Source organism: Cervus canadensis, chromosome 2 (assembly GCF_019320065.1).
Source record: "Cervus canadensis isolate Bull #8, Minnesota chromosome 2, ASM1932006v1, whole genome shotgun sequence".
Lineage (NCBI taxonomy): Eukaryota > Metazoa > Chordata > Mammalia > Artiodactyla > Cervidae > Cervus > Cervus canadensis.
Window position 1 is genome coordinate 81290845 of NC_057387.1, and position 22149 is coordinate 81312993.

General features: G+C 41.3%; 1 protein-coding gene across 1 annotated transcript in view; it reads right to left on the reverse strand.

Moving 5' to 3' along the window:
* Positions 1–22149, reverse strand: part of LOC122429096 (FYN-binding protein 2-like) — a 121120-nt gene that overhangs the window by 21127 nt on the left and 77844 nt on the right. The window contains exons 7-11 of the mRNA XM_043449257.1: positions 19286–19320; positions 16748–16779; positions 12991–13084; positions 11124–11283; positions 4316–4427 (exon numbers count right to left, since the gene is read on the reverse strand). Coding sequence (XP_043305192.1) covers positions 4316–4427; positions 11124–11283; positions 12991–13084; positions 16748–16779; positions 19286–19320 — 433 coding nt within the window. The remainder of the gene's footprint in view (positions 1–4315; positions 4428–11123; positions 11284–12990; positions 13085–16747; positions 16780–19285; positions 19321–22149) is intronic.

Genomic DNA, 22149 nt, shown 5'->3' on the forward strand with positions numbered 1-22149 from the left:
CTGCCCACCCGAGCAAGACCCAGTTTCCCCAACAGCCTGTCCCTCCCATCAGGAAGCTTGCACAAGCCTCTTATCCATCAGAGGGCAGACAGAAGAACTATAATCCCGTGGCCTCCAGAACAAAAACCACAATCACAGAAAACTAACCAAAACAATCACATGGATCACAGACTTGTGTAACTCAATGAAACTATGAGATATGCCATTCAGGGCCACCCAAGACAGGTCATGGTGGAGAGTTCTGACAAAATGTGGTCAACTGGAGAAGGGAATGGCAAGCCAGTATTCTTGCCTTGAGAACCCTCATGAACAGTATGAAAAGGCAAAAAGATATGACAGCAGAAGATGAGTCCCCCAGGTCGGTAGGTGTCCAATATGCTACTGGGGAATAGTGGAGAAATAGCTCCAGAAAGAATAAAGAAGCTGAGCCAAAGTGGAAATGATCCCCAGTTGTGGATGCGTCTGGTGGTGAAAGTAAAGTCAAATGCTGTGAAGAACAATTTGCATAGGAACCTGGAATGTTAGGTCCATGAATCAAGGTAAATTGGATGTGGTCAAATAGGATATGGCAAGAGTGAACATTGATGTTTTAGGAATCAGTGAACTAAAATGGATGGGAATGGGTGAATTTAATTCAGATGACCATTATATCTACTACTGTGGGCAAGAATTCTTGAGAAGAAATGAAGTACCCCTCATAGTCAAGAAAAATAGTCCAAAATGCATTACTTGCATGCAGTCTCAAAAATGACAGAATGATCTCAGTTTGTTTCCAAGGCAAACCATTCAACATCACAGTAATCCAAGTCTATGCCCCAACCACTGATGCTGAAAAGCTGAAGTTGCATGGTTCTATGAAGACCTACAAGACTTCTGGAATTAATAACCAAAAAAGATGTTCTTTTCATCGTAGAGGATTGGAATGCAAAAGTAGAAAGTCAAGAGGTACCTGGAGTAACATTCAACTTTGATCTTGGAGTACAAACTGAAGCAGGGCAAAGACTAAAGGAGTTTTGCCAAGAGAATGCACTGGTCATAGCAAACACCCTCTTCCAATAACACACGTGATGGCTCTACACATGGATATCACCGGATGGTGAATACCGAAATCAGATTGATTATATTCTTTGCAGCCAAAGATGGAGACGTTCTATACAGTCAGCAAAAACAAGACCTAGAGCTGATTGTGACTCAGATCATGAACTCCTTATTGCAAAATTCAGGCTTAAATTGAAGAAAAGTAGGGAAAACCACTCGACCATTCAGGTATGATCTAAATCAAATCCCTTATGATTATACAGTGAAAGTGATAAATAGATTCAAGGGATTAGATTTGATAGAGTACCTGAAGAAATATGGATGGAGGTTCATAATTTTGTACAGGAAGTAGTGACCAAAACCACCCCAAGGAAAAAGAACTGAAACAAGGCAAAATGGTTTCCTGAGGAGGCCTTACAAATAGCTGAGAAGAGAAGAGAAGTGGAAGGCAAAGAAGAAAGGGAAGGATACACCCAACTGAACTCAGAGTTCCAGAGAACAGCAGGAAGAGATAAGAAAGCCTTCTTAAGTGAATAATGCAAAGATATAGAGGAAAACAGTAGAATGGGAAAGACTAGAAATCTCTTCAGTAAAATTATATACCAAGGGAACATTTTATGCAAAGATGGGACACAATAAAGGACAGAAATATCAAGGACCTAATAGAAGCAGAAGAGATTAAGAAGTGCAAGAATACACAGAAGAACTGTACAAAAAAGTTCTTAATGACCTAGATAACCATGATGGTGTGGTCACTCACCTAGAGCCAAACATCCAGGAATGTGAAGTCAAGTGGACCTTAGGAAGCATTACTACGAACAAAGCTAGACATGATAGAATTCCAGTTGAGGTATTGCAAATCCTAAAAGATGAGTTGTGAAAGTGCACTCAATATGCCAGCAAATTTGGAACTCAGAAGTGGCTACAAGATTGGAAAAGGTCAGTTTTCATTCCAATCCCAAAGAAGGGCAATGCCAAAGAATGTTCAAACTACCACACAATTATGCTTATTTCACATGTTAGCAAGGTCATGCTCAATATCTTTCTAGCTAGGTTTAAACAGTAAGTGAACTGAGAACTTCCAGATGTTCAAACTGGATTTAGAAAAGGCAGGGGAAACAGAGTTCAAACTGCCAACATTGTTGGATTATAGAAAAAGCAAGAGAACTTCAGAAAAATATCTACTTTTGCTTCGTTAACTATGTTAAAGCCTTTGATTGTGTGGATCACAACAAACTGTGGGAAAATCTTAAAGAGATGGAAATACCAGACCACCTTACATGCTTCCTGAGAAACTTGCATGCAGGTCAAGAAGCAACAGTTAGAACTGGACATGGAACAATGGACTGGTTCAAAAATGGGACAGGAGTACATCAAGGCTGTATATTGTCACCCAGCTTATTTAACTTCTGTGCTGAGTACATCATGTGAAATGCTGGGCTGGATGAATCACAAGCTGGAATCAAGATTGCTTGGAGAAATACCAACAACCTCAGGTATGCAGATGATACTACCCTAAAGGCAGAAAAGTGAAGAGAAACTAAAGAGCCTCTTGGTGAAGGTTGAAAGAGGAGAGTGAAAAAGGTGACTTAAACTCAGCATTCAAAAAACTATAATTATGGACTCCAGTGCCATCATTTCATGGCAAACAGATGGGGAAAAGTGGAAACAGTGGCAGATTTTCTTTTCTTGGGCTGCAAAATCACTAAGGATGGTGACTGCAGCCATGAAATTATAAAAAGACACTTGCTCCTTGGAAGAAAAGCTGTGACAAACCTAGACATCATATTAAAAAGCAGAGACATCACTTTGCTGACAAAGGTCAGTACAGTCAAAGCTATGATTTTCCAGTAGTTATGTATGGATGTGAGAAAAGTGAAGTTGCTCAGTCATGTCCGACTCTTTGCGACCCCATGGACACCAGGCTCCTCTGTCCATGGGATCTTCTAGGCAAGAGTACTGGAGTGGGTTGCTATTTCCTTCTCCAGGGAATCTTCCCAACCCAGGGATCGAACCCAGGTCTCCTGCATTGTAGGCAGACGCTTTACCGTCTGAGCCACCAGGGATGTGAGAGTTGGACCATAAAGAAGGCTGAATGCCGAGGAATTGATGGTTTCAAATTGTGGTGTTGGAGAAGACTCTTGAGAGTTCCTTGGACAACAAGGAGATCAAACCAGTCAATCCTAAATGAAATCAACCTTGAATATTCATTGGAAGGACTGATGCTGAAGCTCCAATACTTTGGCCACCTGATGCAAAGAGTTGACTCATTGGGAAAGACCCTGATGCTGGGAAAGATTGAGGGCAGGAGGAGAAGGGGGTGACAGAGGATGAGATGGTTAGATGGCATCACTGACTCAGTGGACATGAGTTGGGGCAAACTCTGGGATATAGTGAAGGACAGGGAAGCCTGATGTGCTGCAGTCCACAGTGTTGCAAAGAGTTGGACACAACATAGTGACTGAAGAGCAATAACAGTGATTACCAGAGGGAAGAAGAGGGGAGGAAGGGGCAGGCTGGGGAGGATTGGAAGAGCATTAAGGTATACAAACTGCTAGCTACAAAATAAATAAGATATAAGATAAAGGATATAATATATAGCACAGGGACTATGACCAATATTTTATAATAACTTTAAGTGGAGTATAATCTATAAAAATATTGAATCTACTGTGTTGTACACTTGAAACTAATGTTGTGAATCAACTATACTTCAATTAAAAACATTGAGAATCCATAGAAGTGTTTTAAGTAAAACACATTCTATCATCAGTCTTGGATTGTGAGGAGATCAGAAAATTTCATACCAAAGTTGCTTCCTTGTCACAAAAGACCCATTACCAGAATCTTCCTGATTCTAAATGCACCTATTCACACATACCTTGAACCACTTCTATTAGTTTATCATCACTTCGCCCAAATGGCATTAATACAAATATATAAATATTAGATACCTTATTACTAACGTGCCACAGAAACTCAGCAATTCCTACTGACAGTCTCAAATATCTTCTTATACTTACCATTATGTGAGATAAATGAGTCAGAGAAATCCGACTTTGCTCTATGGGGAGAAAAGATACAAAGACCACTGACCTATTGTGTTGTAATTTTTTTTTTGGCCGTGCCAGCATTTGTGATCTTAGTTCCCTGACAAGGAATCAAACCCATGCCCCTTGCATTGGAAGCATGGAGTCTTATCCACTTGGCCACCAGAGAAGTCCATGTATTTTAAAGTCTCAGCACATTCATCTCGCTGCAGGGCTGAAATGCTTACCTCTTACTCCCAGAGCACTCAACATCATCATAGTTCTCTGAAGTGGAATTTGGCTTAATGGCTCCTTGGCCTTGGGTTTCTTTATTCATCTCCAAGGTCTTCACATAACCACCTGCAAGGAAAACAGAGAACCCCCTGAGAATATTTTATCAACCGCTCTCCCAAATGCATTCACATACATCAAGAATAGAAAAAGGCATATTAAATATGCTAACACTGGATTATAACTTTGGTTTGGATGATCCTGTGGCAAACCACTTCACCTTACTAAGCCTCAGTTATGGTTCTCTCAAGCTGGGATAATGATGGTAACCCCTACTCTTAGATGACTGTGGCAAGGATTAATACATTTTTATGAACGGTGCTAATTACCCAGTAAGCCAATGACCCCTCCTTCTTCTTGGAGGGTTCTTCTTCTAATCCCCAACCTCAAATGTTGAAGTCTGCCAAGGTACAGCCCCTGGGGTTTCTCTTCCTACATTTAGATGCCTTTATCCAGTTTTGTATCCAGTTTTTTTTCCTTAAAGTAAAATTTCTTAGGTTGATTGAGTACATGCCAACATTTATTATTCATTAATGATAGCATCAGCGAGATAGTATGCCAGGTTGAAAAATGTCTAGGGATTGTTTGCACAAGTAGCTAGCCTGTTAACTGCAGAAGTTGGTTTATTTCACAGGGCTGTAAACTTGTCATAGCCATAAAACTGCCACCTTTTTATCAGTTGGCATAGGTTAATATTTAGAGCATTGGTGATTCAGAACCATTTTCAGATGTGAACTATTAATCAGAAATAAGTAGTAATATATCTGATAAACAGCAACAGGCACATTGAATTTTGTCTGTTAATTAAAAGCATCAGACAACAAGATTTTATCTTCTGATAAGAAGTCAATTAGCACATCAGCCCCAAACCATCTCAATGAATGTCAGCTCCTGGAGGCACAAAGGCCCTGCTTTTCCTTACAGAGTTATCAGTAAGTCTCTCTAGCACAAATATTTTTTAAAAATGAAGAATCCACTTATTTTTTTAACTTTTAATTTTATAAACAAAGATGCTCGTATTTCAGGATTTTTTTTCTTTCTTAATCTTTCCTTTTGGCTGAAGCAAAATTTTATGGCTTCATTTTAAAAACATAAAGAAAGAAGAAAGTGAAGTCGCTCAGTCGTGTCCAACTCTTTGCAACCCCATCGACTGTAGCCTACCAGACTCCTCTATCCACGGCATTTTCCAGGCAAGAGTACTGGAGTGGGTTGCCATTTCCTTCTCCAGGGGATCTTCCCAACCCAGGGATCGAACCCTGGTCTCCCTCATTGCAGGCAGATGCTTTATTGTCTGAGCCACCAGGGAAGCCTTAAAAAGACACAGACAACTTAAAAAACATAGACAACTCCCAAATTTACATCTCTAATCTAGACATCTCTTTCATGAGTTCTAGATACCTCATCACCCTTCACACTGCTTCCATTTGGTTGTCTCAACATATTACGTTCCAAACCAAACTCTTTACTTTCTGCAAATGTGCTCATCCTGAAGTAGGGCTCATCTCAATGATGAGTGGCAACCCACCTTTCTAGCTGCTCAGGTCCAAAACCTTGAAGACATCCTTGACTCCTGTCTTATATCCCACCTCCAATCACAGCTATCCATCAGCTTGACTTTCACATTTTTATCCTGAATCCAGAAATACACATCTCAATGCAACCATGGTACCCTCCTCCAAGTTACCATTGTCTTTCACTTAAATTATTGCAACAAACTCATAACAGGTCCCAGGTTCTTCCTCTACATTCTTCTTTCAAGACAGCAGCCAAGATGATTCTTTAAAATACAAGTCAGATCATTTCTGTTCTTGTGCTCAAAACCTTTCACTGTTTTTTGTTTTTTTTTTAATATTACTTAGAATAAATGCCAATGTTCTTCCAATGGTCTACAAAAGCCCCTTGTCCTTGATTATATCTCTGACCTCATCTCCTACCACAGTCTCCTTCATCACTGCTCCAGCCACACCAGCCTCCTTGCTATTCTACCAGCAAATCAAATAGGCTCTTGCCCAGGATAGCTGCATTCCTTTCCCCCTCTCCTAGAGCTTACTGGATAGATATGTCTCTGTTCTTCACCTACTTTGTGTCTTTGAGGTCATCTGCCAGCCCTTTAAAACTACAACATCCACTTCCTCTACCTACTTCCCCAATTCTTTTTTGCTTTATTATTTTTTTCTATATTTATTAAAATTCCACATAGTGAATATTTTATTATTTATATATTTATCATCTGTCTCCTCTGATCAAAACACAACCTCCATAATTTTTGTCTGGTTTGTTTACTGGTATACCCCCAACACCTAGAACAATTCTGTGGACATAAAAGGCCCTTAAATATTTTTAATATTGAATGATTTGAATGTGAAGAATTGATGCTTTTGAACTATGGTGTTGGAGAAGACTCTTGAGAGTCCCTTGGACTGCAAGGAGATCCAACCAGTCCATCCTAAGGGAGATCAGTCCTGGGTGTTCATTGGAAGGACTGATGTTGAAGCTGAAACTCCAATACTTTGGCCACCTGATGCAAAGAGTTGACTCATTGGAAAAGACCCTGATGCTGGGAAAGATTGAGGGCAGGAGGAGAAGGGGATGACAGAGGATGAGATGGTTGGATGGCATCACCGACTCGATGGACATGGGTTTGGGTGGACTCTGGGAGTTGGTGATAGACAGGGAGGCCTGGTGTGTTGTGGTTCATGGGGTTGCAAAGAGTCAGACATGACTGAGCAACTGAACTGAATTGAATGCATATGTCCTGTAATTAGAGAGTTTTATGCTTATACTGTTTACTGATATTTTGAAATATATATTTAGTGTTTTATTACATACATTTTATTTGTTCTGTTTTTCCCTCATTTTCCTTGTGTTTGACTGACTGAGGTTTCTTCTGTTTTTCTTCATCCTGTTTTTCTTGCTTGTTTGGAAAGTACACATTCTGTGTCTGTCTTTTGACAATTACTTTAGTAAAATTACAGCATGATAGAGAGGAAAGGACACAAGTCATGAGCAGAGCTCAGTAAATTTCCCACAGTGAGTATGAGAGTCAGCTCTGCTAACAGATTTTTCCCTTTGCCCAGCACCAGGAGCAAATGAGCAAACTTGCTTCTGCTCTCTGGGGTTTGTCTTTAATGTTCTTTGTCTTTTTTTTTTTAATGGAAGGAAAAAAAAATATTTTGTTCATTTTTTTCGAAAGAGACCTATCTGTATAGAAGGAATTAGAAAAACAACTGTATTTTTTTTCCTCAAAACTTTCCTCTCTGTTTTCATGCCCACTCTCCTTGACTAAGCATTTTGTGCTCCTCATCACAAATATTGCAGAGAACTATTCAGGGTGGTTAGCACAAGTTTATTACAGACTCCCTTTGTGCTTTAGCTGGTAAAGAATTCGCCTGCAATGTGGGAGACCTGGGTTCGATCCCTGGGTGGGGAAGATCCCCTGGAGAAGAGAATGGCAACCCACTCCAGTATTCTGGCCTGGAGAATTCCATGAACTGTATGGTCCATGGGGTCAGAAAGAGTCGGACACGACTGAGCGACCTTCACTTCACTTCACTTCACAGATTACTCAGAACAATTTTCTTCAGACTGTTTTCAACTTAATGTAATTCCGAAATCTGTAGTGACTCTTCAAGGACAATACATAATTGCTTGAAAATGGCTTTCAGCCCCACGTTTAGGCCTCTCCTTTAACTCGTATTTACTTCAGCTTGTTTTCCTCCCTTTCCGCCCTTCCATTTTTTTTCTATAGTCCAAATTAGTCTATCCATTTTTCATCTAAAGACGTGATTTTTGATTCAGTACTGCCTCTGTGCTTTCTCATGTGTCATTTATCTCATCAGAAATGTCTTTATTTGTCCTATTTCTTAATTTTTAAAAATTTTTTTATGGTTTAAGAGAATTTGAGGTCTATTCTTGTAAATTTATAACTACTGAATATAGTATTGTTAACAATAGGCATAGTGCTATCCGTTCTGTGTGGACATAATTCTTTGAGGTCCCAACTTTATACAGGAGTCCCCTACTGTATGGGCTTCCCTGGTGGCTCAGTGTTAAAGAATCCACCGGCCAATGCAGGAGACACAGGTTTGATCCCTGGGTCAGGAAGATCCCCTGAAGGAGGAAAAGGCAACCCACTCCAGTATTCTTACCTGGAGAATCCCATGGACAGAGAAGCCTGGTGAGGTGCAGTCCATGGGGTCACAAAAGAGTCGGATATGACTGGGTATGCACACATGCACGCTCCTACTATACACTCACTTTGGGCAGACCCTGGGATATAGCTCCTGTCCTCTGCACACCATGCAGTCAAAACAGGAGAGCAAGGATTCAGAGCTCAGTGAAAGGCCTCAGGGCAAGAGCAGCTTTGGTGCTCACTCATTTCTCAGGGTTCCTGGTTCCTGCAGGCATGTGGATACTTCTTTTTAAGTCAATTCTGTGATGCTTTAATGAATTGCACCCCCCCCCCCAATTTTCTTCTTCACTTTAGATGTTTTATTCAGAAGAATCATTAAGATTGTCAGATCTACCATACTCCCTCACTGAAGTCTGACTTATTATTTCATTCTTTCCTTTAACAAAGTTTTGTTGGTTGCAGGTTGCAGAGATACAGAGAAAAATGTCAAATGGTCTCTGACCCCAAGGTGTTCACAGTGAACCATGGGAAACAAGCGTGTACACCATGAGTTATAAAGTAAAGCATGATGTAATTGTTTTAGAAAAGCAAATGAGCAAAGAGAACTGACAGTTATTTAGCAATGAACCAGATACTTGATATGCACAGACAAAGAGCCCTGGGAAATAAATAGTACTGTCCCCATGTGTATGTAAAAGTGAACTTCCCAGGGTTGTAGGATTAATACATAGTGGTTTTGGGTCCCAGAAATGCTTGAATCTAAAAAAAGCAAATACAATCACTTTTCTGACAAAGGTCGGTATAGACAAAGCTATAGTTTTTCCAGTAGTCATGTACAGATGTGAGAGTTGGATCTCATAAAGAAGGCTGAATACAGAAGAATTTAAGCTTTTGAATGATGCTGGAGAAGACTCTTGAGAGTCCCTTGGAAAGCAAGATCAAACCAGTCAATCCTAAAGGAAATCAATATTAAATATTCATTGGAAGGACTGATGCTGAAGCCCCAATACTTTGGCCACCTTGCAAAGAGACGATTCACTGGAAACGACCCTAATGCTGGGAAAGATTGAGGGCAGGAGGAGAAGGGGGTGACAGAGGATGAGATAGTTGCATGACATCACTGACTCAATGGATGCGAGTTTGAGCAAACTCTGGGAGATAGTGAAGGACAGGGAAGGATCGCATGCTGCGCTCCATGGGGTCACAAAGAGTCGGACATGACTTAGTGACTGAAGAACGAAAACCTAATATGGAAAACTGGTCATTCCATTGCTGTTTTGGTGTCCTGGAAACAGAGGAGTGAGCAATGATGGTCCCTGGAGAGTGGGAAAGTGGAGTATAGATGTAAGGAAGGTAAGGAGGGCCTCAGAAGAACTGATTTTGGAGATAGATCCTGAAAGATGGCTAAGACATCAGCAGGTAGAGGGTGGGCAGAAAGGCATTTCAGACACAGGAAAGAGTTCAGGCAAAGTGATGGGGCACTTAAGCACATGACAGCCAGTTAACTTAGAACAAACAGTGTGCAGGGAAGGAGGCGCATGGCAGGGACACAGTGAGTCAATCTTACGATTGTAATACAGTCTCATAACTTTGGTTGTAACACGTTATGACATGTCAGTGGTTTGCCGTGGCTTAATGGACTGGAGTAGACATCTGTTCTGCTATCCAGTGTCTACTTTTTTCCCCATGATAACTGCTCTTAACTTGTGAAATCCTTCAATCTGAAATGATACTGTTTTGGTAGAACTAATTCTGCCTCCAGCTCCGGGTGTGAATTTATGACATAGGCCTGGGTCAGTCAGAGCATCCTATCCCACATTCATGATGATTGGATCGAGATTGGCTGGTGACACAATCAAGCCAGTAAGACTCAAATCTGGGCCTTTTCTCGAAACTGTTGAGAGGATAACCACTTCCAGCTTTCTGTTGGGGTTCCTAAGAGGATAGATAGCATGTAAATCTGTCACTTCCAGGTGCCAACTTGTCTCCACAAGGGGAGAGTTGCTTGAAGATGAAGCCAAGAGGGAGGGGGCACAAAGCCAGGAGCAAAAAAAGAACACTGATGCTGTTTGTGTCCCTGAGTCCAGCCTTGTCCAGACCTTCTGCTAGGTGAGCCTCCTTCTCCTCTTCTGCTTAACACAGTATGATTTTACTACAGTTACTTGCAATCACAAGTTTTGACTCACATGAAGATAAAATTCAACCTGAATAAAGTCAAATAATAGTGTCATACTATGTCATCAGTGTGTCAATGTCTTGTGTCTACAAAAAAGAACAGGTTCTGGGAGATTAAGAAGAAATGAGTAAACATTCAACTGTGTACCTATTACGCAAAATACTGTCAGATTTGTTCCGTGCCAAACCCCAGTGAGATCTATATTATAATCCCTTTTTATAAATGAAGAAATTGAGGAATATGAAGGACTGTGTTACACAGCTAATAAGTATAAGAGCCTTTATTTGAACTCAGGCCTTCCACCTCTAAATCTAGTACAGCTGCCTCACTCAGGCAAGTGACTTGATGTATAATAGATGCTAGGTGAATATTTATAAAATCAATTAAAATCTTGGTCACACACAGCTTTAAAATAATTCAGTAAGGGTAAAAAGAACCAGGAAAAAATGAAACTCACAGTAGTCTATGGAGTGCCTGGCCAGCTGGAAGTCCTCAGGGCAAGCCTCCACCCGGATGATGTCCATCGCAGCATCCTGCTTTCTGGCTGGCAAGGTTCTCCCACCTCTGGGGTCTTCTGCCATCTGGGTTTTCCCAGGCATCTCTTCATAGATATCCACCTAAACACAAGCAACAAGGACAGTCCTGCACTGTTTTGACTTAGCTATTGGCTTTTCGCTTACTAATGCTGTTCTGTATTCATTCATTCCTCCCAGCTAGCCATTGTTTGTTGTTTTATTTAACACAATCTCATTTCTCTAAGTTTCACAAGGGCACATACAATATCTTTTGTTCCCCTCTGATTAGCCATAGATGTCTGGCTCGGAGGCAGGCCCACAGGATGCAATCAGGCTATAATGACAGGCTGACCATGGAATAGGCTCTTAATATATCTTATCTTACTTGATCTTCATGACATCTCATTCAAAAAATACCATGATTTCTCTTGATAAAGAATTTAGAAAGGTTAAATAACTGGCCTCTGGTCTCACAGCTAGTCATCTGCCCAGGCAGGACTGGATCCCAGAGCCCGGTGCTCTTGGCTACCAGGGATTCACTGAAAAAGGGCGCATCCATGCTTTTGCTCTTTCATGGTCAGTATCCTCAAGCATATCAGATTTCTCTGGTGGCTCAATGGTCAAGAATATACCTGCAATGCAGAAGCTGCAGGAGATGTGGATTCAATCCCTGAGTCAGAAAGATTCCCTAGAGGAGGACATGGCAACCCACTATAGTATTCTTGCCTGGAGGATCCCATGGACAGAAGAGCCTGACGGGCTACAGTCCATAGGGTTGCACAGAGTCGGATACAACTGACTGACTGAGCATGCACACATCCTTAATCATGCTCCCCTGCTGCCTTTCTCATCATGAAACGTTTCCGATAAACCCCTTCCTGATCTCTGGTCTCATCACCCATCTTAACACGTCATGCCACTCCCGTCTCTGGTCCCTATCTTTCATTATTAATGACATCTCTGAATTATGCTGCTTTTTTATATTCTGTAAACACTCAACCTATTCCAGCGGGACCCTGGGCCTACACCTCAGTTCAGGCCCGTGCCACCACCAAGATGTCTGATTTACCCAAGCCCTGCACATGACACTGGAACAATTTGATGTGATGTGATAGGCACATCTCAAACAGGCATCCCAGGTGTCTGGAACCCTGGTAATAGCCCCGGTGGTATCTACTGTTTAAGCCACTGACCGTTTTGAAGGAGATAGCGTCCATTGGATGTGGATATACACATATATAGTGTTTCATATCAACAAACAGTGTTAACTGATCAGTTAAGTAACAACAATATACTTCATTTTCATGGTAGCTTACAGCTTACAAAGCAGCTTCGTCTACATTATTTCATTATCAAAAATTAGACAATTAGGATGGGAATGGGGATGGTAATCGGATAGGGGTTATTTATTCTCATTTTACACATGAGATGCCTAAGCTCAGAGATTAAGTCCCTCTTAAGCAGAGTCTCAGAGCACAGAACTTCAGGAGGCCCTCCCATCAGGTTCTACAAGAGCAGGGTGGGCACCTGAGTTATCTCTTTGAATTTGCCCTCCGGGTGTCTCGCTGAACTCATACTAATCTCAGCCTGGTTTATGAGACCTGCTTCACAGCTAATAAGTGAGAAATCAGAGGCTAAAGTTCAGTGTTCTTGTCCCGTCAATTTCTTTTGTAAGACACCCACCACCCACTTCATTTTCTGTCTTTCTGGAGGGTTGTATGGCTCAGCCTCTAAAAAGTCACTCCATGAACTGAACCTATTATATGGATGACCTGGACTGTTTGATCTGGAACCCTGGAATACAGATACCTTGAAAAGATGGTCTAAGTGTAGATCTTCTGTGTTTTGAAGTTTCAGTTGGTATGGTTCTTTTTCCTTCATTTGTTTATCTTCATCTTCAGGTCTGAAATGTGAAGCAATACCAGGGAAAAAGTGAAGATGAGAGAGTTTTGATGATAGTGTACCCCTCAATCCTAAATGAAATGAATGAGGGAAATGAATTTAAACAGAGCTGAACCCTCCTCTTCATTTTCCCTCCCTTTCTCCCTCCCTTTTCCCTCCCTTTCTCCTCCTTTTCTTCTTCTTTAAAGATGAGAGGACCAAGATCAAGTCAACCATAGAAAATTTCCCTGAGTTTCTGGCAGTTCCAACCAATGCCAGAGTGAATTCCTGCTTGAAGTCTAACTTCCCATTGGCTGATGGATAAAATATCAGCCCCACTGTGATTTGGCCCCGCCTTTCTTTCCAACTCCATCCTTTCTGCTTCTTCTCTCCATGTTTATGCTAATCTACACTCTAATTCCCCAAACTTTCCATCTTATTTTGAGCAACTCTTCCTTCATATTTGCTAGTTCTTTTTTCAGTCATGCCTTCCACATCTTACACTGCAGAGAAACAGAGCACCCTTTCCAGTCTCTCTAAATCAGCTCCTCTCTGAGAAGTGCTGCCTGATTCTCACAAGCAAGTGTTGCCTGACTCTCTTTTATCCCTCTATTTTATATTAAACTGTACAGATCTGCTTCTGGCTCTTCCATTTTTCCTTGACACTACCTAAAAATCAGAGCTCTGTTAATTCATGTGTGTACCCCCAGCACTAATGCTTTGTAACCCACAGTAGCAAAGTCTTCCAGTTAGTATTCCCTCATGAAAGGCATGACTACCACACACCTATATGTTGACAATAGCTGCAGTGGAGGAGTAGAGAAGGGAGTCAAGGTGAAGAGTATAGTCAACAAGCTGAGGACCGGGAACAGAACACTGAGGAGCACCAGCATCCAGATGTGAATGTCTGTTTCTGGCAACACAGTGAAGCAGATAGTTCTACAACCACTTTTACATGGAAGGCAGAGACAGAGAGCCCTCAAAGAAAAGCAGAAGAGGTGGTCATACAGGAAGGAGAAATACCAGGAGAGGGAAATATTCTGTGACAATGGGAAGAATTTTAAAGAGTTTAATTCTTCCAATGACTGGTGACTCTTTACCACCATTAAGGCCACTAGTTCTAGAACAGGGGCTGTGTAGGGAGGGCTGGGATCCAGCCCCTATTCTGCCTCCAAGAACCTAAGATGAACCTTTCTAAAAGTCAAATGTTTCCATCTATAACTAAAAAGTCACAATACTAATCTCCACAGTTTCCATGAAAGTGAAATGTGATAAAAACGTTGAAAGCCTAACACTGCTTACAACATGTAATTGGCTCCATAACTGTCAGTGTCCTTTTCTTCATCACAGCATCTGCTGAGTTAGAATTACCCAAGGCTTCTCTTCCCATTGCTGACATTTTTCCTAAGGCATTTACCTGCCTTGCTGATGGACATGTCCTTTGTAATCCATCTTTCTATCCCTCGGGTTTTGTCTGGTAGTTTCTACGTGGCTGGATCTCCATAAACAACTGTCAAATTACATTGAATGTTGTGACTCCTAGGAATGCTAGGGGTATATTATTTCCGCTTTAAAACTCTTTTGTGGCTTCCACTGACTTATAGAATAAGGTTTAAAAATGTTTCATCCAAGAGGTCACTGTTCACATGTGACTTTTGAACATCTGAAATGTGTATGGTCCAAACTGAAGCTGTTCATGTAAAACACATCTGGATCTTTAAGCCTTGGTGTGAATAAAAGGATCTAAAATATTTCAGTGGAAACTTTAATACTGATTACATGGTAAAATGATAATGTTTGGGCTATATTAGAATATTTTCTTTTCTTTTTTTTTTGCTTTTTAGACGATAGCTACTAGAGACATTTTAAGTGACATGTGTGGTTTGCCTTGTATTTCCACTGGACAGGATTGCTCTGAATGATTAATTGGGGAATGCAGGTCCTCCTGGATCTTGCTCTGCATGTGACCCCCGGCCTCGTGCCTGCTGCTCCACACTGCACTTTATGCCCAGGCATCACCCAGCTCTTCGTGGACACCTGTACTGGCCTCACTGTGCAACACTATGTCTTTGCCCCTCATCTTGTCCTCTGCCTGGAACACGCATCCTGCCATTTTCACCTGGCCAGTTCCTACATGTTTTCATGATTCAGCTCAGCTGTCACTCTTGGAGAAAGCATGCCTACTACATCACCTCTGTGTTTTCATAACTTTGAACAGTGATTATCTGATAATTGTAAAGTCCTACTTCCATGGTCATTTTCCCCTCCAAGTGACCCCCTCACCCCTACCACTCTGGTCTTCACTCTTAAGCTGAACTAAGTATAGGGAATACATTCTATTCATTTCTGTACCTGAGAATCTAAAAGTGTCTGAACAGAGAAAAAGCTCAGTAAATGTTGAACTAAGTCGCTAATCATCTGACATGTGCTTACTCTGCCCAGTACTGTGTTAGGTGCCAAAGGGTAATAACAGGACTCATGAATTCAAGGTCAAGCAGGAGCTCAAGGACAGAGATGAAGCAGGGTTTTCCTCCATGATCCAGCTTGTGTGTTTTTAGCCTCAGCCAGGAAATGGTGATACATGTTCCTCCAGAGCTCACAGGCCATGTTTATTTTAATGCATTATAAATAACTTCCACGGGCAGGTGGTGAGAAAGATAGGCAGACTCTGAAGGATCAGGCAAAAACAGTGTTTTATGCCAAGCCCATGTCTGGATCAAGGCGAGAAAAACGGGCCCTGCCCACAAGGAGCTCAGAGAAGGGGAGAGTGAGGATGAACTGGCATCTTGCAAACAAAGGATGGACATGATGTTAATGCAAATGTGTGCGTGTCTTACAGCGGCACCACAGGGAAGGGACTAGAGGAGAATGAGGAAGGCTTCTTATAGGAGGGGTCATTTGATGGTTAGTAGAAGTCTGCCAGATCATTAAGTTGGGCTGAATGAAGTAAATGAGCAAAGGCAAAGAGACCTGAAACGGCACAGTGTGTTTTGGAAATTGTCAATTCTTTGGGACCCATGTGATTGTCATATGCCCGTTTGACTGTATTTCTCTCACTGGGGAACCCCCAAGGGTAGTGGCTAGCTCTCTGTCACTGCCCCAGCCCTTGAAAGTGAAAGTTGCTCAGTCATGTCCAACTCATTGTGACCCCATGGACTATACAGTCCATGGAATTCTCCAGACCAGAATACTGGAGTGGGTAGCTGTTCCCTTCTCCAGGGGATCTTCCCAACCCAGGGATCAAACCCAGGTCTCCCACATTGCAGGTGGATTCTTTACCAGCTGAGCCATGAGTAAAGCCCAAGAATACTGGAGTGGGTAGCCTATCCCTTCTCCAGTGGATCTTCCTGACCCAGGAATTGAACCGGGATCTCCTGCATTGCAGGCAGATTCTTTACCAGCTGAGTTACCAGGGAACCCCCAGCCCTTGTGGTTAGCAAATGGCCAGCATGTTGGGGACTCAGCAAGCCTTTGCTGAGTGAGTGTAGAATGAGCTAGAACAAGGTGAACCCAAAAGGCCAGGCAGGACCCTTGAGCACCTTCTCTGTACCAAACACCTTGCAAGGTACTAGGGATGATGAACCAGGTCGGGCACTAGAGACAACTGGCCCATTAAGGAAAAGCAGTTCTGTCATCAGAGGGTCAGTGGCTAATTAATGCTTTTCCTTTTGAAGATAAAACTCACCTAGGTTCTTGATGGCAAAAACTCTTCCAAGCCTGAAAGTAAAGAGAAAAATGGTCATTTTCATCAATCTACCCAAGTCAAACCCCAACCAGGCCTCTGTTGTTTGGTTACAGATCATTAGAGACATGACCAAAGGGTGAGGCAAGTGAGGTCTCAGTACAGAGCAAAGTAGATGCTGAAAACAAAATGCTTCATGAACTGTTGCCAGTGGAGTTGAAGATCAATCAAAAAACAAAACAAAACAAAAAAACAGGCATTTCTAAAGTCATGGTACATGCCAGAGGTAATGTATAATTTGACTTAGAAAATTTAATTGTCCTCTGCACACTCATCCAGGAATGCATCTGTAGAATAAAGAACTTTTAAACCCCATGAGCAAATAGGAATTGTGATACTTGAGCAATGTTCCAGTGAGCAAAATTGGTACAGGCAAGTATGCAAGCCATGCTGGGCATTCTTCCTTTCCTGATCACATACCACCTGATCGAAAATCAGCTCGTGTGTGATCTAGACTTGGCACCATTAAACTTAGGCCCCAGTGACCACAACCTAGCCCCTCATTTAGTCATTTGTCACATATCATTCACAATCTGGAATCTAGCCAAGAACCCGAAGAAAACAGAAAATAAGCATCCAAAACGCTGCCACAGAGTCCACGCCCAAGAGCTCATATCCCTTCCTTTGGGGAGAGCCTCACGGTTTGCATTCAGGGACGACTGGCTCTCATCTTCCATACAATTCTAACAGATTGGATGGCAACACTTGTAGAAAGACAAGTTAGATGGACCTTGCTTTAGATTTCTGCTATATTACTTACAGTTATTTAACTTCTCTGAGCCTTGAGTTATCATCTGTAAAAAGCAATGATGCCAGCTCACAGGGTGACTGTGAGGATTACATGATGCCAGGTATACACAGGTGAAAAAATGAAAAAGTGAAAGTGTTAGTCGCTCAGTCATGTCCGACTCTTCGTGACCTCATGGACTGTAGCTCACCAGGCCCCTCTATCCATGGGATTCTCCAAAAAACAATACTGGAGTGGGTAGCCATTCCCTTCTCCAGGAGGTCTTCCCCACCCAGGGATCAAACATGGGTCTCACACACTGCAGGTGTATTCTTTGCATCTGGGCCACCAGATACACAGGTACCTGCCCCCAGACAGGGACCTGGTGTGTGCTGGACCACAGGGAAACTCACTGCTGGACACAAAGAGGTTGACAGGAGAAGGAAATAACAATTGATAGAAATAAATTGATAGAAATAAAACAACTACAGCATATAGACAATGGCAGTTCGGTGTGAAGGCAACTCATTCTGAACACCTACAAGGGCCTAAGAGCATCTCAAGAAAAACATGAACAGTGCCTATTCAGCCCCTTATGTTTCAGAGAACTCCAAGTCATCAAGAAATGGAGAAATCAGATTCCAGCCACCAAGCTCAAAAACATGAGATGAACATAATATATGTCTGAAGGTTGAAAGAAAAATACTTTCATGTTTTTTAAATTTTGAATGGGATAAAATTGTGGTCATTTGGAAAGTTCCATTATGCAGAAAAGTTTGTCATTTGCTGATACTGCCAGGTAAGTGAAGCATCTTTCTGCTTTCATTAATGGGAATAATAATCATTTCTAGTTTTCTATCTCTAAAGTGCATCACAAATGAACAATCCTTTTCAGTAATCATAAGAAATACAAAGTGGAAAGATGAAGGACCTCGAGTAAAGGCACCCAGTGAGGAAGGAGTAGTACCTTAACTGACCCAGTTAAACAATAAGTACCTACTGTGTGCTGAGTGCTGGACTAGGTGCTCACCTGCTTCATCCAGCTTAGTTCACTCAGCAATTCAGTGTAACAACTGTTGGTCTCATTACTTATTGAGCATCTACTACTGCACAAGGCTTATGCTTCCTGCCATTGCAGAGAACACACCATTTTACAGAAGACACAGCTGAAGCTCAAAAAGGTAAAGTGCTTGGGATAGATTCCAGCACTTACTATTAAACTGTTTACCTGAATTTACCTTTCATTCTCACAGTGACTTCTGATGGGGGTGTTCCTATGACCACATGTGAGGAAATGGAGGCTCCAGTTCACATAGCCAGAAGCCAGAATCAAAGCCCGTGATTCTGCTTGGGCCCTAATCAAGTTGCTAGCACTATGCCTGCCAGAAGTCCAAAAAATATGCCTTCAAGGGTCTGGTCATTCCCATGGAAGCACATGATATACAAATTTGGCATGTGATGAGGAATTCTTCTCTCCTGAAGGGACAGTTATTAAAGACCAGTTGGTACTGACCACCTTACTTCAGGTGCCAGGAATGCATTACGACCACCTTCTCCATCCTAACACGTTTTCTATCACTGATCATACAGGGCTCAGACTTCAGAATCTTAGCAGGTAAAGTCTAAAAATGCCTCTGAAATTGCAGGGAAACACAAAACAAAGAGCTTTCCTCCCTCATGAAAGAAACTACTTCAGAATCAACTCTGCACACTTGCTTTCGCTATGAAGCTGATAAGAAGAAAAGAAATTATACCTTTTGGAGTTCTTCAATTCTGACTTCATAAGTTGCTAAAATAAACATAAGACAATTATTTCAAGGCAATTTCTCATAGCATTCATTTCTTATACAGTACCCCAGATTAAAGCAATTATGGACGGTGGCAGAGTTCAATCTTCTCAACCCTCAGAACAATCAATGTATGGGAAACTTGTCCACAAGGTTTAGGAAATTCTCAGGTCATTGATCATGGTATCTTTCCTTTGGGGATTTTTAGGATGGAAAGTACAGTCAGTGAAAACATTTGAAAGAACTGTCAGTTTCCCTTTTGTTAAACAGATTCATACTTCATTACGAAGCGAAAGTACTGCAGTTGAGTGGTAGCAATCAGAAGGCAGACTTGAAAGGAAAGGGAAAGGAAATAAGGCCACAAAAGCCCAGGTCCCACTTCATCAAACCCAACTCCACAGTATGCCTAAAAGTGGCTCCATAAGCATTTTGTTTCTATAGTACAGCCGGCTGTCAACTAAGGCTCAAATACCTTTCAATTTTTCCAAAAGTTTTGTGGATTTTATTTAATGACATGATGCCAAATTTAACCATTAATTGATACAAGTAGTAGCAAGAATTGGGGTTCAGAGCTCAGTCCTGCCACTTCCTACCTGTGGCATTACAGACAAATTACTTCCTTTTACTTCCTTTTTTTGAACCTCAGATTGCTTATCGGTGAAATGGAGCCAACTGGTATCTGCCTTCCACAGTTCATGGGAAGATTAAAGCAGATGATGTAAGAAATGTAAACCTAGCAGAGCACCAGACATTGTATAGAAAATGATATTTTTTAAATAAAATTGCTAATTTAATTTTTCTTTGCTTAAAAGTTTTCTATAAACATTTCACCTACTGATAGTGAATACCCATACATGATAAATAAGATTTACCCTGTTCCTTTTCTCTTTCTTGCTGCTGGAGTCCTAAAGGTTTAGTTTGTAGAACTGACCAAACAACACCACACATTGCTAAGCCACTTTTACTCTACACATACAATTCATTCATAAATTATTTAAATGAAATCAGTTTCTCTTTAGGGACTATCTGCATGTGATTATTGACACAAGGACCTAAAATTCTGTGTGGCAGATTAATAACCTGTACTTCAACTTTGGTAATTATACACTTATTTTTGCCAATTTCTGAATCAACACATTTTATTCTATTACTTGCTTTAAAAACATTTAAGAATATCTGCTTATGACGCAGTTGGCCTCATCCTTTTCAAGTATGGATTTATTTTCCAATTTTAAAAAATGATAATCTCCTTTTCTCTCCCTCCTTCAACTTATTCACCTTTCTGTGTTTTTAAAAGAATTAATAAATCACGATATCTTTGCTTCTACCTATCACCTGATGGGGAGGGAGATTTTATTCTTCTTAGAAATGAGAAAACCAAGGCCCAGAGAGAACTTACTTGCTAAGGCTAATAAACAAAGATAATACACTCACAATTAATGATGCATTCATAACTTGATACTGTTTTTTTTTTTTTTTATTTAAAAAAGTGGAGGTTCTCTCAACAGTAAGTGTTGCTATCAAAACTTGCTCCCAAGGTAGGAATATAAAGTACAGACGATCATACCTCAGGGGGTCAGGAAAGGACTAGGAATTATAATAGGAGGATATAACCCAAAGTATCAGAGCCCTCACTTAGTTTCCACAGGGAATTATGTAATTCTTTCCACTGAATAGCTTTGTCCCATCTGGGAGAAAAATGACAAATGTCAGAAGATGGTCTTCAGCAACCCTCCACCTGTACTCCAATATGGTATACTAGTACACATGACCACACCTGGTCATGTCTTCCAGACCCTCAGCTCTTTGTCCAGACTAACTAACCAGGAAATTCCCTGCGTGAGTTTCTAACTCCCTGCGTCACTTTGGAAAAGTCCCTTTCCCATGTTTTACACCAGGAGGTGAGACAATTATTACTAATATTAGAACAATAATTTAAAAAAATAGCTGACAGTTGTTGTTGTTTTCACGATAATCACTACTATATCTGATTTACTGATGAGGAACAGACACTCAGAAAAGTGAAGTAACTTGCTCAGGGTTTCTCAGTTAGGAAACAGCTTTCAACCTGTCTCCTAGCCATGGAATCATTCATTCATTTAAACAGAATATTACAGGAGCATAAACGAAACTTCTCTGGTTGAAGTTATTCCCAGGGGTTTCCAGGACCCCTTAGGACAGCCCTCGGCCCTAGGAAGCACAGTCAGAAAGGCACTGGTCTGATGAGCTCTGAGGACAATTCCACAGAGATTGCAGAACAGCCTAAATCCTGCTTACCATCACCCAGTCGGTATGAAAGGGTGAAGTTTCAGAAAGTCACCTGTGCTGAGAAGGGCCGTTTTTATTGGCCCTTCTGTTTTTATTGGCGTTGTTCAAGAGACTCATCCAAAGGTGATGGCAAAAGACTCCTCCTCCTTCCCTTTCTTTCCTTCTCCCTCTTCTTCCTAGAAAGGCAGTATTTACAGATTCCTCACCCTTGGTGAGCACAGGAAGGAAGAAATCCATTCTGAGCTAAATTTTTTCCCCCAAGTTTACTGATTCTTCTGTTCCCTCCATTCTGCTATTGAGCTTTTTTTCTTTACTGTATTTTTTTAGTTCTAAAATTTCCATTTATGTTTTCTTTACATCTCCCATTTTTCTGCAGAGACATCCCCTATTTTGGAATAAGACTTTTTTTCTCAATGTTTTAATCATATTTATAATTCTCACTGAAGCATGTTTATAATAGCTGCTTTAAAGCCTTTGTCAGACAATTCTAACACTTCCGTCACCCCAATGTTGGCATCTGTCAGTCATCTCTCTTTAAGTTGAGACTTTCCTGGCTGTTGACA